This window comes from Marmota flaviventris, chromosome 5, assembly GCF_047511675.1.
Source record: "Marmota flaviventris isolate mMarFla1 chromosome 5, mMarFla1.hap1, whole genome shotgun sequence".
NCBI classification, from domain to species: domain Eukaryota; kingdom Metazoa; phylum Chordata; class Mammalia; order Rodentia; family Sciuridae; genus Marmota; species Marmota flaviventris.
The window spans coordinates 151,452,561-151,469,461 of NC_092502.1; the positions used below are offsets into that span (position 1 = coordinate 151,452,561).

At 39.0% G+C, this 16,901-nt stretch overlaps 1 protein-coding gene across 2 annotated transcripts in view; it reads left to right on the top strand.

The window, feature by feature from the left end:
* Ghr (growth hormone receptor) overlaps nt 1-16,901 on the top strand; it is a 251,170-nt gene that overhangs the window by 104,437 nt on the left and 129,832 nt on the right. For both annotated transcript variants that reach the window (XM_071612700.1, XM_071612699.1), the window contains exon 2: nt 1,854-1,934. In XM_071612700.1, the coding sequence (XP_071468801.1) occupies nt 1,865-1,934 (70 nt within the window). In that variant the 5' untranslated portion in view covers nt 1,854-1,864. The remainder of the gene's footprint in view (nt 1-1,853; nt 1,935-16,901) is intronic.

Below are 16,901 nucleotides of genomic sequence, written 5' to 3' on the forward strand. Positions count from 1 at the left end.
GTACATATGATAATCTGGTCAAAAAGAACAAGGGGAAGGGAGATTTCTCTTCCTCACATATGATACATCATTGGCTATATTCAAGTTCCCAAAATTGTGTGTCGGTTGGCACTCTGTCTTTTCCTAAGGATATTTTCTCCCAGCTATAACCTAATAAAGAAGGCTCTCTCATGTAGAAGCTGCAATATGGAGCTCTGCAAAGCTGATGGAGCAGCACAGAATCAAATCAAATAGAATATCTGTTGGCCTGGGTTGTGATAGCTCTAGAGAAAGTTCTCTAGGGGAGGATTGAGGGTGCTTCTTTGGGAGTCATTACCACTGAGCCATCACTAGTGGAAGGAATGGAGACATTTGATTCTAATAAAGCAATTAGCATTACTGAATCCAACCACATTCCTTTAGCCTCCTCCTGGTTCTATCACTAGTTAGATTCAAGTCTTTATGAGATGCTTCAGGTGACAATGAACTGTTCACATCTCCCATTTGAGATTATGACAGTTTTAAATATCTCTCTTTCTGCTATGGGTGTGTGAAAACAGATTTTTTCCCCCTAATTTGGTTCTCGGGATTCTGGCAGTGTTTGAGGGGGTTTCTCATTCAAGTGAGTGTGCACAGGGGTTTTCAGATGCAAGAAGATACTGACTTTACAAAGAGATGTGTTTCCTTAAGAATATTTTAAGAACATAAAATTGTATGAAGCAATAAACAATGATAGGGTGTCTAGAAATGAAAGTATAGGATATTAGACATTTTGTATCTATTCAATTGGCAGAGGACCATGCCTGCCAGCCCATGAAAACAAACATTCTTGCTAGCATTTCAGCCTGATTAGGGATAGCAAGAAGGGCTATTTCATTATTGTTAAGATTGCATAGAGGCCCTGGAGGAGGTGGTAGGGTGATGATGGTCAGATATCCCTGTGTGACTTGGAAATAGTGTCGTTTAATGAAGACACAGCAGTGAGGCTGTGGTAATTTCACTTGATGTCTGGTGTTTTCACATGGAGTCGTCAAATGCCGCAACAGCTCCACAAAGGCCAGTGTGCAGAGTTCATTTCTGAGCCATCCAAACTTGTCTTTAGAGAATCCTGGATGTAGGAACCATGGCTAATTATTTCAGAGAAGCTTATTTCTTCCAGATAAAGGTGTGTGCTCACTGAGGCATGTTGTTCTGCTCTTTTGTTCATTAGACTGAACGGCTTGAGATGAAACTCACATTTGGGATTCCAAATGTCTATGGAGGCCAGAACTGATCCTTCTTGGTGTGTTTAATCTTCCTGAGTCTTTTGAAAGTGCCACCGATGTGGATGCTGTGTTTTCTTTTGCTTCTCACCTTTCTGGGATAGCTCATTAGCAGTGTTTTGAGTGCTAATTAAACTCATTTGATTCTTGGGAAACAGACTTAAGAAATGTTACTATTGCAGTGGATTGCTTGGTTTATCCTTTAACAGCCTTTCCAGCTTGATGCCCCATGCCTGATGATACTGCTGACCATTTTTTTCTATTTCCGGACCAAATTAAAGTGAACCACACTGGCCCTGTTATTGAAGCAGTGGGTGGGGGTTATTTGCTATGAGGTGGTTCTGTGGCTGTCAGCCAGGATGTGAAATCTCTAGTGTCCATGCTATTTCCTGAGGTGAGCACCCACGGGAAGTAGAATTTACTGCAACCTGTCGTTTGTGCTCATGAACAGTATGACAGTAGGAAACTCTGGGGCCGTGAAAGAGTTTCCAGGCTTCATTTTAGAATCAATATGTCAGTGCATTCCTGGTTTCACCAGTCTTTAAACAGTATTTCATGGTAACGGTCTACTTTTTGTTGCTTGGCTTCATCATATTCTTTCTGTGATTGCAGGTCCCACAGGTATGGATCTCTGGCAGCTGCTGTTGACCTTGGCACTGGCAGGCTCAAGCGATGCTTTTTCTGGGCATGAGGGTGAGTTCTGCTTTCCTATTCCCACCCCTACTGTTATAAAACAGCACCAAACTTTGTTAAATCCAAATTCTTTGGGTGATTTAATTAAACAATGCAAGGCTTAGGAAACTTGTTTTAGTTTTAAAATCATAAACTGGGAGGGCTTTTTTGTGAATGCTTTATGAGGAATACCATAGTCAATTTTGGCATCTGATGTTTTTACATTGAAAATAAATGCTACATAACATGCTGAGGTCATTTATGTTGAAGGCAACCCAGGTCTCCAGTCCTCAGGCTCTGGGAGAGAGATGGAAATTGTGGTGAAGGTTATTAACTTACTGATCACTCAGCTCATCGGTGACTTAGGATATCACTGTCTATTTCCAGAGCTTGAAATTCAGGCCTCTTAATCATATTCTTTGAGACAGGAAATTGCAGGTTTTAAATGAATTTCACCTCTCACTCTCTGATTACCATTTGGCTAAGTTTGAGGGAAGAGACACCTGAAATAGTTGAACGACATATTCAGGCATCATGAATTTCCTTGGCCGTCTCTATAATTGTCCCTTCTTTTTTGTTCTCTTCTTCTGTAGAGAAGTTGCAATATTTTCAAACTTAAGTGTCATAGAAAAAACAGAAACAGGGAAGAGTTATGAAAGGGAAAAGCAAGAGGAGGTTTTTTTTTTTGGTTTGTTTGTTTGGTTTTTTGTTTTTGGTTCAGAAAGAAAACTGCTCATTGGGTGGGGGACTTTTTCAAAAATCATCATGAGGACTTGTATTTTTTTCCTTGCCTGTGCTTCAGCTGAGAACAACAACAATGTATTTCTCGCATTCCATGAAACCAAATTCAATTGTTGCTTGGAGAGTCACTGACTCCCTTCACACCCAACCCATGTTGGAAAACACAATTTAACAGAAGACTTAGCACCTTAAGATGTCCTGCATGACCTTCAAGCCAAAAATAAATGCATCATAGGGAGCTGCTGAGGGTGTCCAGAGTAACTTAGAAAACGAGAAGGGTAAAATATGTTGTTTTATCTGTTAAAGCAATTCCAAAATATTTATAGAAAGAAGTCATAATTGTTTAAAATATTTTCTGGCCTCTCTGGTGTTATAATGTCAACATTATGCAAGTCAAACGTGGAGAGAATTGCAGGCTCCATTTCAACAGCTTTTCCCATGGCTGGTTTTAGACCCTGGTTCTGTGCCAAAGAATTGAAACTGAGATCCTCTGCTATTCCAAATTCATGGAGGTTTAATCTCTCCTCTCTTCACTAAGGTGACTGGCACTCAATATGGCAAGGCCTGAGGAATTTAGAAAACCCGTGAAATGAAGAGTATGGCACAAGAAATTGAAAAAAAAAATGCATCCCTGAATGGGAGCTTAGAGCTCAAATTGCGTTTCAGACCTAGAGAATCTGCAGAGAACATATACCTCAGCTGCTTCAACAGTTTAGTAAACCTTAACTTCATAAGAAAAGTAAAGAAAAAAATACCATTGGCTGTTTTTTTAACATAAATTTTATTGTGTATATTTAAGATTTTAAAAAGGTTGTTATAAAATACATACATGTAATAAAATGGTTACTATAGGGAATCAAATTAACACGTTCATCATTTCCGATAGACACCAATACTCACCGCAGCAAGAGCAGCTATAATTTACCATGTATCAAAACTCCTGAATGTGATACATGTGATACATTATTATTAACTGGAGTCCTAACAGCATACATTAGATCATTGGACTTGTGCATCCTACATATTTGCTATTTTGTCTCCTTTTACCTATAGCTCCCAAGTCTTCTCCCTTCCCCCAAGCCTGGTAATACTGTTCTCTATTTCTATATAGTTGACCTTTTTGGTTTAGATTGAACAAATAGATGAGATCATGCAATAGTTTTCTTTGTGGGTCTGGCTTATTTCACTTAGTTTAATATCCATGTTGTGGCAAATGGAAGAATCTCCTTCTATCTTAGGCTGAATAATGTTGCATTGTGTATGTGTGTACCACAATTTCTTTTATCTGTCCACCCATGGATGGACACCTAGGTTGTTTCATTTCTTGACTGTTTTGAATGGTGTTGTAGTGAACATAGGCGTGCAGCTATCTCTACAAGGTGGTGATCTCATTACTTCCCTTAGCTGGTTTTAATATTTGCTTGTCAGTAGTATTTTTTTTTTCTTTCCTTTTTGTTTGGGGAAATCAGAGTATAAGGAAAGTCAATGGTTTATAATAAGCACAAATCATTTATATTATCAGTAGTTATATAAAAGGAGTAACTAAACAAAGAAAAAAAAATTTTTTTTTTGTTCATGTTGAACTAACTAAAATTTCATTAGAATACGAGGGTTACTACAGAATAAAATGGCCCAGGGATTAAGAATAGGTATGATGTTTATGTAAGAAGGTGTAGGTGAGCTTGTCCAAGCATGTGGGTGGTTGTGTATTTGCCAGTTCTGGCCACTTATCTAATAGGTTCAGCCAAAGTTAGTGGGTGACATGACATGGATCACGATCTCAGAAGACATTCCTGGGCCATGTGTTTCTTTTTCTGCCAGGTCTGGAGCAAATCATTTTATTTTTATTTTCTTTCCCTTTGTATAAGGCAGACTAAAAATATAGGTGGAGAATTTTTAAAAAGCAGACATTACTGTAGTTTCATTAGCCATTTTTTAAAATCCAGTTTGATCAATGAAAGGTGTGGCACTGTTGAGAGAGAGATGGTGAAGATATCGCCCGAAGAAAAGTTGCCCAGGAGCTGGGAGAAGATGACTGATCTGTAGGCTGGGGGAAGATTGGCTCTTAAACCTTCAAGAAGGGTTTTTCTTGCTTGGGCAGATGAGTGATTAGTAGTATTTTTGGTCTGAGAGTATTTTTTATATTAAGTCTAATTGCCCTGTGGGAAATTTAATGAGAACTGAACATTGAACAGTATCATCATTGTATTAGCTAAAGTATTGTAATGGATATTTTATCTCTGTCTCTCATTCTTAATATGAAACTCTATATCTGCTCCTCAAAGCAGGTTAGGTAGTCTCAGGGATAAGATTTTATTCCAAAATCAAGAATGATCAACAATGCCTCATTTTTAGAGGACTTTACCAGGTTGACCTATCAAAATTGCTGCTCCTCAAGTATTGCTAATGAAAAGTAGGCAGAAAGATCCAATGGATGTAGATGTTTTTCAAGGAGTGCCTATTATCAACTAAGTCACATATCTTTACTACATCTATCAGCTTTCAACTAAGGAGCCCCTTAGGCCTCAGCCACCTATGGTGGAAGTAGGCAAACTCCTTCCCGGAAGAAGTTCAGTACAGCTGACATATTAAGAACATCCGGAAGTTAACCAGAGCCTGGATGGCTGTAAAGTCTAGATCATGTGATGAAGGCAAATGGTCAAGATGCTTTGAAGTATTTTAATAGATACATATTGGAGAAGTTAAATCAACAAGTTCAATGTATATGTATTTCTCAAGAATTTTCTGTTTTCAAAGCTTGAACAGGAGGCCATGAGGAATACAATGATTTTTCCTTCGAGGGATTTATCATGAGTTAAGAGATCCAGTATGTACACCATATTATATACAATATTTATGTATAACATGTATATATAATTTATGTACATGTATGCATGCACATGTATGTTAGGCATGGCCTATAAGCAAAGTTTATAATTAGTATCATAGCTCTCTTCACAGTAATTCTGCAAAAGGTGTTGCATCATTTTATACCAGTTAAGATAAGAAACTTATATTTGGAATAAAATGTCATGTTCTAAAGAAACCAGGATCCCTAAAATAATATTTTCTGTATATCTTTGAGCACTCTTTCCAATTCTATGAAAACTGACCTATCACTGATTTGAAAGAAAAGACTCTTCTGTACTGGTTGCTAAAGGAGCGGAAATTACAGCACAGAGGGAGGAAATTTTTATTTTTAAAGTAAATCCTACCCCACTACAGTTGAAGCTCTGCAGAGTCCTGAGAGATTGCCAAAACGTATTGAAGCTATTTCAAAAAAGTATTAGAGTCACAGCTGTAGTTGATAGAAAGTATAGGGTATCTCTATTAAATATTTTCAAAAATGAATAATTCCAGGCTTTGCTGCATCACTGGAAGTAAAGGAGAAAGCCACAGAGCTTTAGTTTGCTGCTGTGTTAACCATCATGCTGGGCAAGAAGCAATTTTATAATCTGTTCTAATGCATGATACAAGTTCAGATACATCAGCAATCGTATGTCACCTTTGCTTCTGGTATCACACACTGGCTTTGACATTGGGATTCAGTAGGTCACAGCAGACCAGGTGAAGCTACATGGATGGTGCTAAAGGGAGATACGAGCATTGACCTTTGCAGATGATGACACAAAACAGTCTTCCAGCAAGTTATTATCCTTTATGGATTCAAAGAGGAATTTTAAATTTATGCTCCTAACTTTAAGGAACTCATAGTTTACAAAAGAGAAGACGGAGAAGTAAACATAATTCATTCAGGAACCTCCTAGGTGATTAAAAGTTTAGAGCTAAATAATAGAACTATTAGAGTTTCACTTCAGAAATAATACTAGTAATAGGATAAAAGTGAATTTGAGAGGGATGGGTACAGAGAAACATGATTATAATAGAACAGGGGAGATAATCTAAGTGTAAATGGGACAAGGATGGTAAAAACTAAGTGGACCATGGACAGAGAGATGTGGAATAGCAATTAATTGGACACTTAAAGCCCAATTAATGTGTGGATTTTTGACTTTAGATATTTTCAGTGCCTTCCTACTCCCTCCATTTCTAAGCTTCTGCGCTTTTAGTTAAATGTGAGTCAGTATTAACACTGACTCACTTTTAACAGTGGAGTCCTAGAACACAGATCAGCCCATCTATCAGCAGGGAAGTGCTGATAGTTACTTGATAGCAGTTCTCTGTGAGGACCATGCTGCAGCTGAGTGACAGCCAAGTGTCTCAGTTGCCCTTCTTTAGCACCATTTGCCAGAATTCCTCATGCCTGTGCTCAGCCCGGGTCCCACATCTTTGCATGCTGTGGCGTGGCTTAGGCTACTGTGAGTGAGGGTCCCCCATGGGGACAAAGGCCTCAGCTCCCTCTTCATTGTAGTCTCTGGACATTCATGACTGTATCCCAAGACCATGACAAAACCCCAAACATTTTGTCATTGCTAGAGTATGTACTTACCTCACAGAATGCAATAAAATAAAAGCAGGATGCATTGTGCATTGCAAATGCACTGGGCAGAACCTGGGAGGTTGGCCGGGCTAACACAGTAGCTGAATGACTCACCCTGTCGAGAAGCTGGCAGTGAGAGTGATGAGTTTTGTGTCTCAGTTAATTAGTAAATGGAAGCACTGAGACCACCCATGAATAGTCCCAATTCACATATACCCACAATAGACTCTATAGTCGTCCACCTTAGATCTCAACTTCTCCAGGACAAAAACCTGTTGTGGTTTACAAAATGTCTTCACACCACGTTGGTTCAGTAGTCCAAACTGGGGGTCCTATTGTGTAGAAACCCAGAAGAGGCTGCTGTGATGTACTTGGTGTGAGGTGCTGGCAAAGAGGAGCTGTTCACAGACACACTTGCTTGTCTGTCTCTGGCTAGAGGCCAACTATGTAGAAATTCTTGCAGCTTGGATCCACCCAGCCAGGTCCTATAGCTGCCTGCTGATCCTTGCTACCTAACTTGTCATCAGGTATAATCACCAGCAGCCATACTCTCAGGGACCACCCTCATTTTTCACAAGCACCAGACATTGAAGTCTCATGTTGGCTTTTCCAGCAACACTCACGTGGGAGTTTAAATAGTGCTGTCAACATTGTCATCTCCAAACCCAGAGCGAGGCTTCTCATCATCTATAATTAGCAGCATAAAGACAGTAATGATGTGTAATATAGACACACTTTGAAATATGATCACACAATTTGTCATACAAAAGAGAGTATTCCTTGGTGCTCTGTCTGGTGACTACTAGATGTACCCAGAGACCCTGGTGCTTGAAGACTTCTTTAGCATCAGCTGCAAATCAGTTTTCTCTGGCCTCCATTTCTCAATCTGTTAAAAATATATCCAAAGTATTTCATCAGATATACTTATCAGGAATCTCTCTTTCTTTTTATATAAGAAGTTATGGCCTAAGTCCTAATCTTAACACTGTATTGCACTTCCATGGTAGGATTGCACATATTGCAGCCTGGTGGATGATGTCTCAACACTGGAAGAGATATTTCAGGATGATTTTACAGAAGCTCTCACTGAGAAGATGGGTACAGAGTTGTGTGAAGGGAGCTGGCATTTGTCCTGTGTCCCTCTTCTAAATGAATTTGAAATGATATCTGTCTTTCAAGTTGTGTGACAAGTCCAGATTGAGTTTGAAATGGATGTGATTTAATTGGTTTCAAGTGACTGATACAGTAACCATTGCATAACCTATGTAATTAAGTATTGTGGGTTTGAGACACTAGATATTCAGATCCATCAAGGGTGTTTTGCTCAGCCCTGTATCTCCATCTCCTCTAGCATTCCCATGAGGATCTTTGTTTGTTGAATACATGAATTAATCAGCATAAAAATCCTGACCTACGACTTCTCCTGTCCGGTGACTTCTCCTGTCCTGGCCTACAGTTGTCACTAATGCTCTCCATCTCCAGTTCTGATAAGTGCAAAGGTTAAATTAAGATTTCCTTACAGTGGAGGGGGAACTTGGGGGAAGGTCTGGAAATAGGTATGCAACCATAGAAACTGGCATTTGAGGGCTTTCCCTGGGCATTGCAGTTCACTTTCCTGCTGGACTAGAACTCTTCCCTAAACACGAATGCCTACAAGCTTGATTCGCTTCCCAAGTCTTGATGACCACTGTCCAGGTGACTGAACTCTGTCCCCTGTGCACCAGTCACTGGCCAGCATCCTACACTGAGTAACCTGGTCACCCAGCACCATCCCCCGGACACTGCCCTTATCTGTGCCTCACCTACCTGATTAAATCTCCTCAAATATTGACAGACCTCTAGAGAGAGATATAATGAGTCCTGCAGATCCTAAATCCAAGTTTTCTCTTACCCTTTGGACATTGAACTTCAGATTATAAAAGACATTAGTTAGGGATCCTACATATATATTCATCAATTTTTCCACCCATTCCCTTAAATATCAGATCTTTCCACTTTTCCATTGAGAGCCCACCTTGACATGTGTGACTCTCAAGGTTTAAGTAAATGTTATATTGAGAAAATTCTTAATTTCTTGATCTTTGAATATGAAAAATAGTTTATATCCTTTAAAATTTTTAGCAAAACCTTGCAAATTTGTCAAAGGAGAAATAATGTTTCAAATATTTGACTTCTGGATAGCCATGTAGATCTAACAGATGCACTTTTGTGGAGACTGAATTGTTGTTTTCACAGGCTGTATTTCCAGAAATTGTCTTCCCCAAAAACAAGAGGTCTTATTTTAGGAAAGGACCACTTTGTATCTAGAATGAAATTATCTCCTGTTGAATTTATTGGGAGGTGATTTCTCCAACACATTAGTTGGAATGGGATTGCTAATAAAACCAAAGTCAGAAGCCTTTGATGTAGGGGAAGTCAATCAGTGCCTTAAAGTAGACGGTAAAGGGGAAGGCCTGAACTTCTAGGCTGAAGTGAAGAGAATGTGGTTAGCACTGAGCCTACAGTGTGCATTCAGTAAATGCTATGTACATCACTAATGCGTTCACATGAGCTCAGTTCCATTAGCCTAAGTTTATGCATCAAATCCATCTGAGGCTGTGATACTGCTCTTGGCTGTCATTTCCTTGTGGTAGCAGCTATCAGCCAGAAGCTAAGGTTATCAGAGAGGCTAATCAGGCTGCCATGGCTGATCCCCAGAGCATCTGCCAAGCTGCTTCGGGAGCAGATCAAGAAGAGGAGGTCTCCCAACCAGTCACAGTAGATTCCAGTTTCCTTCTGTGTTGTGTTCAGGAAAAGCTATTTAGATTACAGATTTCAGAACATTATCTTGAACTTTGTCAGAACTGCCTTTGAATCCCATTTATGGAGTAGAACTCTTCCCTAAACACTAATGTCTACAAGCTTGATCCGCTTTCCTAGTCTTGCTGACTGCTGTCCGGGTGACTGAATTCTGTCCCCCATGCACCAGCCATTGGCCAGCATCCTACACTGAGTAACCTGGTCACTGAGTAACCTGTGAAGTTTTTTGGTGGACTTCTCCAGAAGTCAGACACCAAGTTAAAGATTCATATGAAAATGAATTATTAGAAGGTGATTTAGGGAGTTACTTATAAAAGAGTAGAAAAATTTGACAGAAAAGGTAAAGAAACCAATCAAGCAATGGTATAAAAATATAAAGTGCTGTCCCTCTGGGGATGGGGTAGAGGTAGTATCTATCTTAGTCTCCTGGGGAAGTAGATCATTCTCAGTTAGTGGTTAAGGGCTAGGCCCAGCCCAGGATGTAAATTCCTAGAAACTATGAGGTCTCCAAGTGCAGGTTTTTCAGCAGTCTAGGCGCAGCTGACAAAGGCCAAAGTGTTGGGTGTTGGGATTGAAAGCACATGGGAAATCTGTGTACGTAGACATACCAGGATTGGCATCAGCAAGACACTGATAGCATCTGGTATAATAGCTTTGGTAGTTTACATTCTCTGGGCCTCCATTTTCTCTTCTGGGAGGAAATGACTTGCTTAAAGCCTTCAGTGAGATTGTATAAGAAAAGGACCCATTAAGATAGCACAGGAAAGACACATTTGTATTCAATAAATGGTAGCTGTTATTGGTCCCAATTTGAGTTACTACAAACCTTAAGGCCTAAATAAACAAACTAAACAGACGTGTAGAGTTTAATTTATAATAATATATGCCTAATAGAAAAGAGTTTGGTTGTACCAGGAAGGTTTGGAAGCTAAAGATGATTTTGATAATGACTACAGAAAATTACCTTGAAGTGAGTTTCAGATGTTATCAACAATAGAACTAAGATATGATAGCATAAAATTTTATAAAATGCGATACTGTTGTGTAGTCATAGACTTGAAAATGAATGTTCAGATGATGAGTTTGATGAAGCCTTACTGCTCTCATTTTTGTGCTCTCCATAAAGTTAAATCAGATGCATACAGCAAGTGGGCTGCCAAAGCTGGCTCATGGTGGGAGTGATACTGAAAAGATCAACTCAACGTAACCAGCACTCACCAAATATCCGTAGGTCATAGACATAACACCAAGAGTAGGCATGGTCCCCAGTAAATCACTGGGTGGGCTGGGGATGTGGAAATACAGAATTAAAACCAACCAGTTAAAACCAAATAATTGCAATATTTGAATTCTAATTCCATATTAATATTCTTCTGAATTAATTTCTAAGTACTTCATAAGCATTATCTTAGTTCATCTGCACAGCAGATGAAGATTCCATTATTACCCCATCTTAGATAAGCATACCAAGAGTCATTAAGTATGTAGCCTGCATAGCTAATGCATATGAGAAGGGTGAGTCCAGCCCGGGCAGCCTGACCCCAGAGTGCACACCACTGTCTGTCATGTACTGTGATGTGACAAACACAGTGGGATAATAGAGCTGTGTACCTGAGATAAAGTTAAATGGGCTGGGCAAGTAGCCAGGCTGTAGAGATAAGTAGGTAGAGTCAGGCTCCAGTGCACCCTATGCACAATTCTAAGGAGCTTGATTGGGCCTGTGGCAAGGCAGAACTGTGACTAGTTGTAGGATTAACATGTGAACATGGACAGACACTTTCCAAGACACAAAATCAAGAAAACTTGGATTTTGGTATCTAGGAACTTTAGTTTAAATTTTTAGCCAGAAATAATTGTTTTGCAACAGATACCAATTGAAATAAATTTAGTTGGTTTAAAACAGGACCTCTGCTGGAATGGCAAGTCCTAGGATTCAAATGATAGCTAAGTGAGTAGGTGTTGCATATCTCATCAGCTTAGCTAAAGAACCATAGTTATGGGCTGGGGATATAGCTGAGTAATAGGGCATTTTCCTAGCATGTACTAGACCCTGGGTTTGATCCCTGCACTGAAAAAAAAAATAAAAACAAAAAACCTCAAATACAGGAGGTAATTCCATGCACTGTGAATCCTCAAAGAATTGCATTCATTAGGTTTAATATAGCACCTACATTTCTAATGTCAGACCTCATTATTTTGTATATGATATAAACATCAGAGAAAATGATGTTATTCATATTTTGTGTATTGACAAGAATAAGTGTAATATTTATATTATGTAAAATGTTTTATATGCTTACTTTTAGAAGAAGGTTTTGGTGAAGTGTGTGTAATTTCTTCAAAGTGAATAGGCATTTCTCCCTGAGGCAAGATTAGTAGCAAAATTCCAAAGAGATAGTAGCCACCACCTCTCCTTTGAAAAGACTTGGGAGGTCTAAGGACCATCCTGTACTTGTGACTCTTGAGTTTTCTCTTCTGTATTGTTCATAGTTCCTCATGAATGCAACAGTTGTCAATGTAAAGGAAACATTTACTGCCTTACTAACACGTCTGTAGATTGAGAACACACATATATACTGTTATACCATCTGCCTTTGCCTGCTTCTAAATCTGTACCTCTTTACCCAAGCTTTTCCATCCTGGGGGAATTAGAATTCCCTATTTTCTACATAGAATTTGTGTCAGGTATAACAATGTTCTTAGACTACTCTTTTGATGAAATTAATCCACACATATCATTTTAAGTGAAGCTGAGCTTATGAGAACCAGTATATACACAATTCATTGGCATGTTTTTTATATTAATGTTTAAGGAGTAAAAGGCAAATTGTCAGAAAATACTGTATTAAGAACTCATTTTAAAATGAACTTGGGATTTTTTTTCTTTACCATTTAGTGAGCCCATTTAATGTTGTGATGGGAAGAACAACAACGAATCGAATCAGCAATTCTAGGATAGGAATCCAGTCTGTCAGCAATCAGCTCCGTGGTTATGAGCAAAAGCTCTAATTTCTTTAAGCTTGTCTATTAGTAAAGCTTTTCACATCTGTAATCCCAGCTACCTGGGAGACTGAGGCAGGAGGATCACAAGTTCAAATCCTGCCTGGGCAACTTAGCGAAGAGACCTTATCTCAAAATAAAATAAAAAGTGTTAAGATTGTAGCTCGGTGTACAGTGCTTGCCCAGCATGTACAAGGCTCTGATTCAATCTCCAATACTCCCCTCCCAATACACACACACACACACACACACACACACACACACACACACCTATTAATAAAGCTTTTCAAAGAAAAAAAATTAATTTGTCCCTTTCAACTTCAAAATTATTTTTCTATTGATTCATAGATTACAAATGTGATTCTCTGGAGGAGATTCCCTCATGCAGACTTTCTTCTGGCCTTTGTCTGGTCTTTGTTGTCATCAGTGACTCCAGTGGAAGACAGGCTAGCCAAACCTGCAGGGGATGCAAAGCTAAGGCTAGCTAATGTGCTGAGCAGGAGACGTAGGGTTCAGAATATCCTGACAGCCCACAGCAATGGCCCAAAATTAATGTTAAATTTGATAAGGATAAATGCAAAGTCCTGTATCTAGGTTTGAGAAACTCAGCTTCTTAAAGGAATGAAGTGGAAGTGAGAGTCCTGACCTACAGCAAATCCTCTATAAAAGATGGAAAGTATTTGGGTCATTGCAAGCATAGTATAGCTAGCCTGTTAGGAAGACACTGCCAGAGCAAGTGACGAGGCTGCCCTGAAAGCAGTAGAGGCCCTGGGATGTGGAAAGCACCGCTGCTCTGGTCTCTGCACCGACAGCAGCTACTGAGAATAATCAGAGTTCCAGACATCGTGATTCTAGAAGAATGTAACAAACCTAAACAAACAGGGCTAATGGTAAAGGTTCTTGAAATCACATTGCAGGAGCTGGAGATGTTTAGTCTGAGGGGTGGTGATGAGGGGGTAATGACGTGATGTTTGCTTTCACCATTTATCATGCTGCAGAAGACTTTAACCAATTGTGTTTAGATAGCATGGTAAAATAGTGCAATAAATCACAAAGGTAGCCTTTGGAAATAAAACATATGTATGGAAGGATTTTAGCTCTATCAGATGTAACTCTCTGACTCAGAAAATTATTGAACTTCTCAGCACTCCTATTTCTCTTTTTTTAAAAAAATTGCAAATAAAAATTACATTTATTTATGTTGTACAGCATGGTATTTGATAGGCATACACACTGTGCAATGATTAGATCAATAAAACTAACATATCCATCACCTTACATTCTTACTTTTTTTGTGGTAATAACATTTAAATTTTACTCTCTTGGCAAATTTTAAATATCCCATTATTATTATTTATCAATGTGCTTTATAATAGATCTCCAGAACTTACTCCACCTAACTGAAACTTTGTACCTTCTGAACCGTCCCCTCCACATTCCCCACCCTCAGCCACCAGCAGCCAGCCTTCAACCCTATTTCAGGAGATTAACTTCTTCATATTTCCCATATAAATGAAATCATGCAATAGTTATCTTTCTATGCCAGCTTCTTGTCCTCAGTTCATCTATGTTGTTGCTTGTGGCAGAATTTCTTTCTTTTTTAAGGCTAAATAGTATTTTCTTTGTCCATTCATTCTTGCTCAGAAAGCCACAAAAATTAAATGAGATAGCATGTAAAGTACTGGCATAGCTACGGGAAAGTGTGGGGTTTTTAGTGGAAACTAATCTTCTTTTCCTTTACCTTATCATCAAGAGAGGAAGAATGAGGATACTAAATTACTGTTCAAAGAAAATACTTTATGTTGATTACAATTGTTTCAAAGTAGAATGAATGAGTTGCTAGGTCAGAGGTGGGGTTGCAGAGTTGATCTGCAGGGGCACTCTGGTGCCCCAATCTTGCCCAAATACAGTTTCACATAACAATTGTTTGGATTCTACACAGTGGGTTTCTACCTAATATTCCGTTTGAACAAATAAATCAGAAAAAATTTTAAAATGCAGAAAGTCAGTGAGCAAGATGATCCCTCTGGGTCTTTTCTTCTCCTTGGACTGTGCTTTTCTGTATGCTTGGAACTGATATTCTCCGGGACATGTTACGTTACTGCTGGCTCCTGAGCTGTGAAAAGATCCATGGGTATTTCTCCATTCTGTCAATTCAGGGGATTGTTTTATAAGTAATAGGAAAATGTGCAGTTGTGACAGACAAAGGGGTTTTCTGGCTACTTCTTTATAGTTCTCTACCTGACTGCAGGACCATCGCCTTACTCCCCTGTGCTCATGTGTGGCTTTGTCAAGGCAGTCATGGAATTAGCTTGCCAGTATTTTAACTCTGGATAGTCTTTTAAACAGCTGGTGTCTAAGTCCGCCTACTTCTCTCTAGCTGTTCTCCTAGGAAATTTAATTATAAGAAACAGCTGAACTTATAAATTTTCTAAGAGATCTTAGACAACGGAGTCATTGTTCTTGAAGTACCCAGAAGTACCCAGGTGCTAGCTACACCCAAGTGAATTTTCTAAAGAAACAAGGATGGCAAACCAGACATTCATCCTATGTCAGTGATTAGGAGGCAAACCACAAACTTGCTCTTCCCATGCTTTGGGTTAGTTTGTATGCATTTGAGGAAGATGACTCATGATAAGAAGTTTTATAAAGTGCACTTAGTAATTTCTTATAGGATTCATTTGATCAGACAATCATTTTGGGCAGGAGCTTACAAAACATATACAGATTCAAAGATCAAGTATCTAGGTGAGGATTTCTCAACCTTGACACTGTGGCCACTTCAGACCACATCATTTTCCTGGGGTAGAGGGTGTCCTGTGCATTGTAGCATATTTAGCATGTCCTGTACATTGTAGCACAATGACATCCATGACCTCAACCCACTAGATCACAGTAGCACTGCCTCCTTAGTTGTTTCACCCAAACTGTCTCTTAACATTGCCAAGTGCCCTGTGGGAGTCAGAGAAGTTCTGTTTGGGAACCAATCACTGATCTAGATCCAGTGGCTATGTGTTGAACTGCCCAGGATTGTTGTGGAGATCAAATTAGACAAAACTTGTTTAAACGCTTTTAATCTGGAAGCTCAGTAGAAAAAAGGAAAAGAAGTCAGGGGAAGTCTCATGAAAATTGAAGGGATATCAGTGGAATACAAGAAAGAGGCCAGGGGGCTGGGGCTGTAACTCCGTGGTAGAGTGCCTACCTTGCACTTATGAGGCACTGGGTCTGACCCTCACCACCACATAAAAATAAATAAAGATACTGTATCCATCCACAACTTAAAAAAAAAAGAAAGAAATATTAAAGAGAAAGAAAGAAAGAGTCCAGGAAAGAAGAAAGGGAAAGGGGAAATACTGGGGAATGATATTAGCCAAATTATATTGTTGTACTGTATACATGTAACAATATGTAACAATAGATCCCACCACTAGCACAACTGTAATGCACCACTAAAAAATATGGAAAAAAATTTATATTCCTAAAAATTTTAAATGTTTTTAAAAGCAAAGCAAACATTTATATACATGTAGTTACAGTACATCTATTATCTTCTCAATCATTCGTTTGTTCATTCAGTTGTCTTAAGTTTTTTTGAGCCAAATGCTGGAAACTCATAAATAAATTAAGAACTATGAGAGGCTCAAATAAATTAAGAGCTATGAGAAGCTCCAAATAAGAGGTTAGAAAAAGAGAGCTCATGAGAGATGCACTACAGTGAGTGCACATATATAACATGCACAAAATATTTCAGAAGCTCCAAGAAAGGCAGGGTTGCTTCTGAGAACGACCATGGCAAACCAGTGGACCATGCAGCCGAAGTTGTGTGTAGCATTAGCAATTGACTAATTGTGACTAGAGCCCTTTCATATGACGCCATATATTCATGCAGTTTTGCTCCAAGTCTTTACCTGTTGACAGTCGGTATTAAGCACAGCTTGAAGTATTATCATTTATCAGGGCCAGTCTTGAAGTGGCATCAAGTGTGAATGAGTAACTTTAGACTTGAA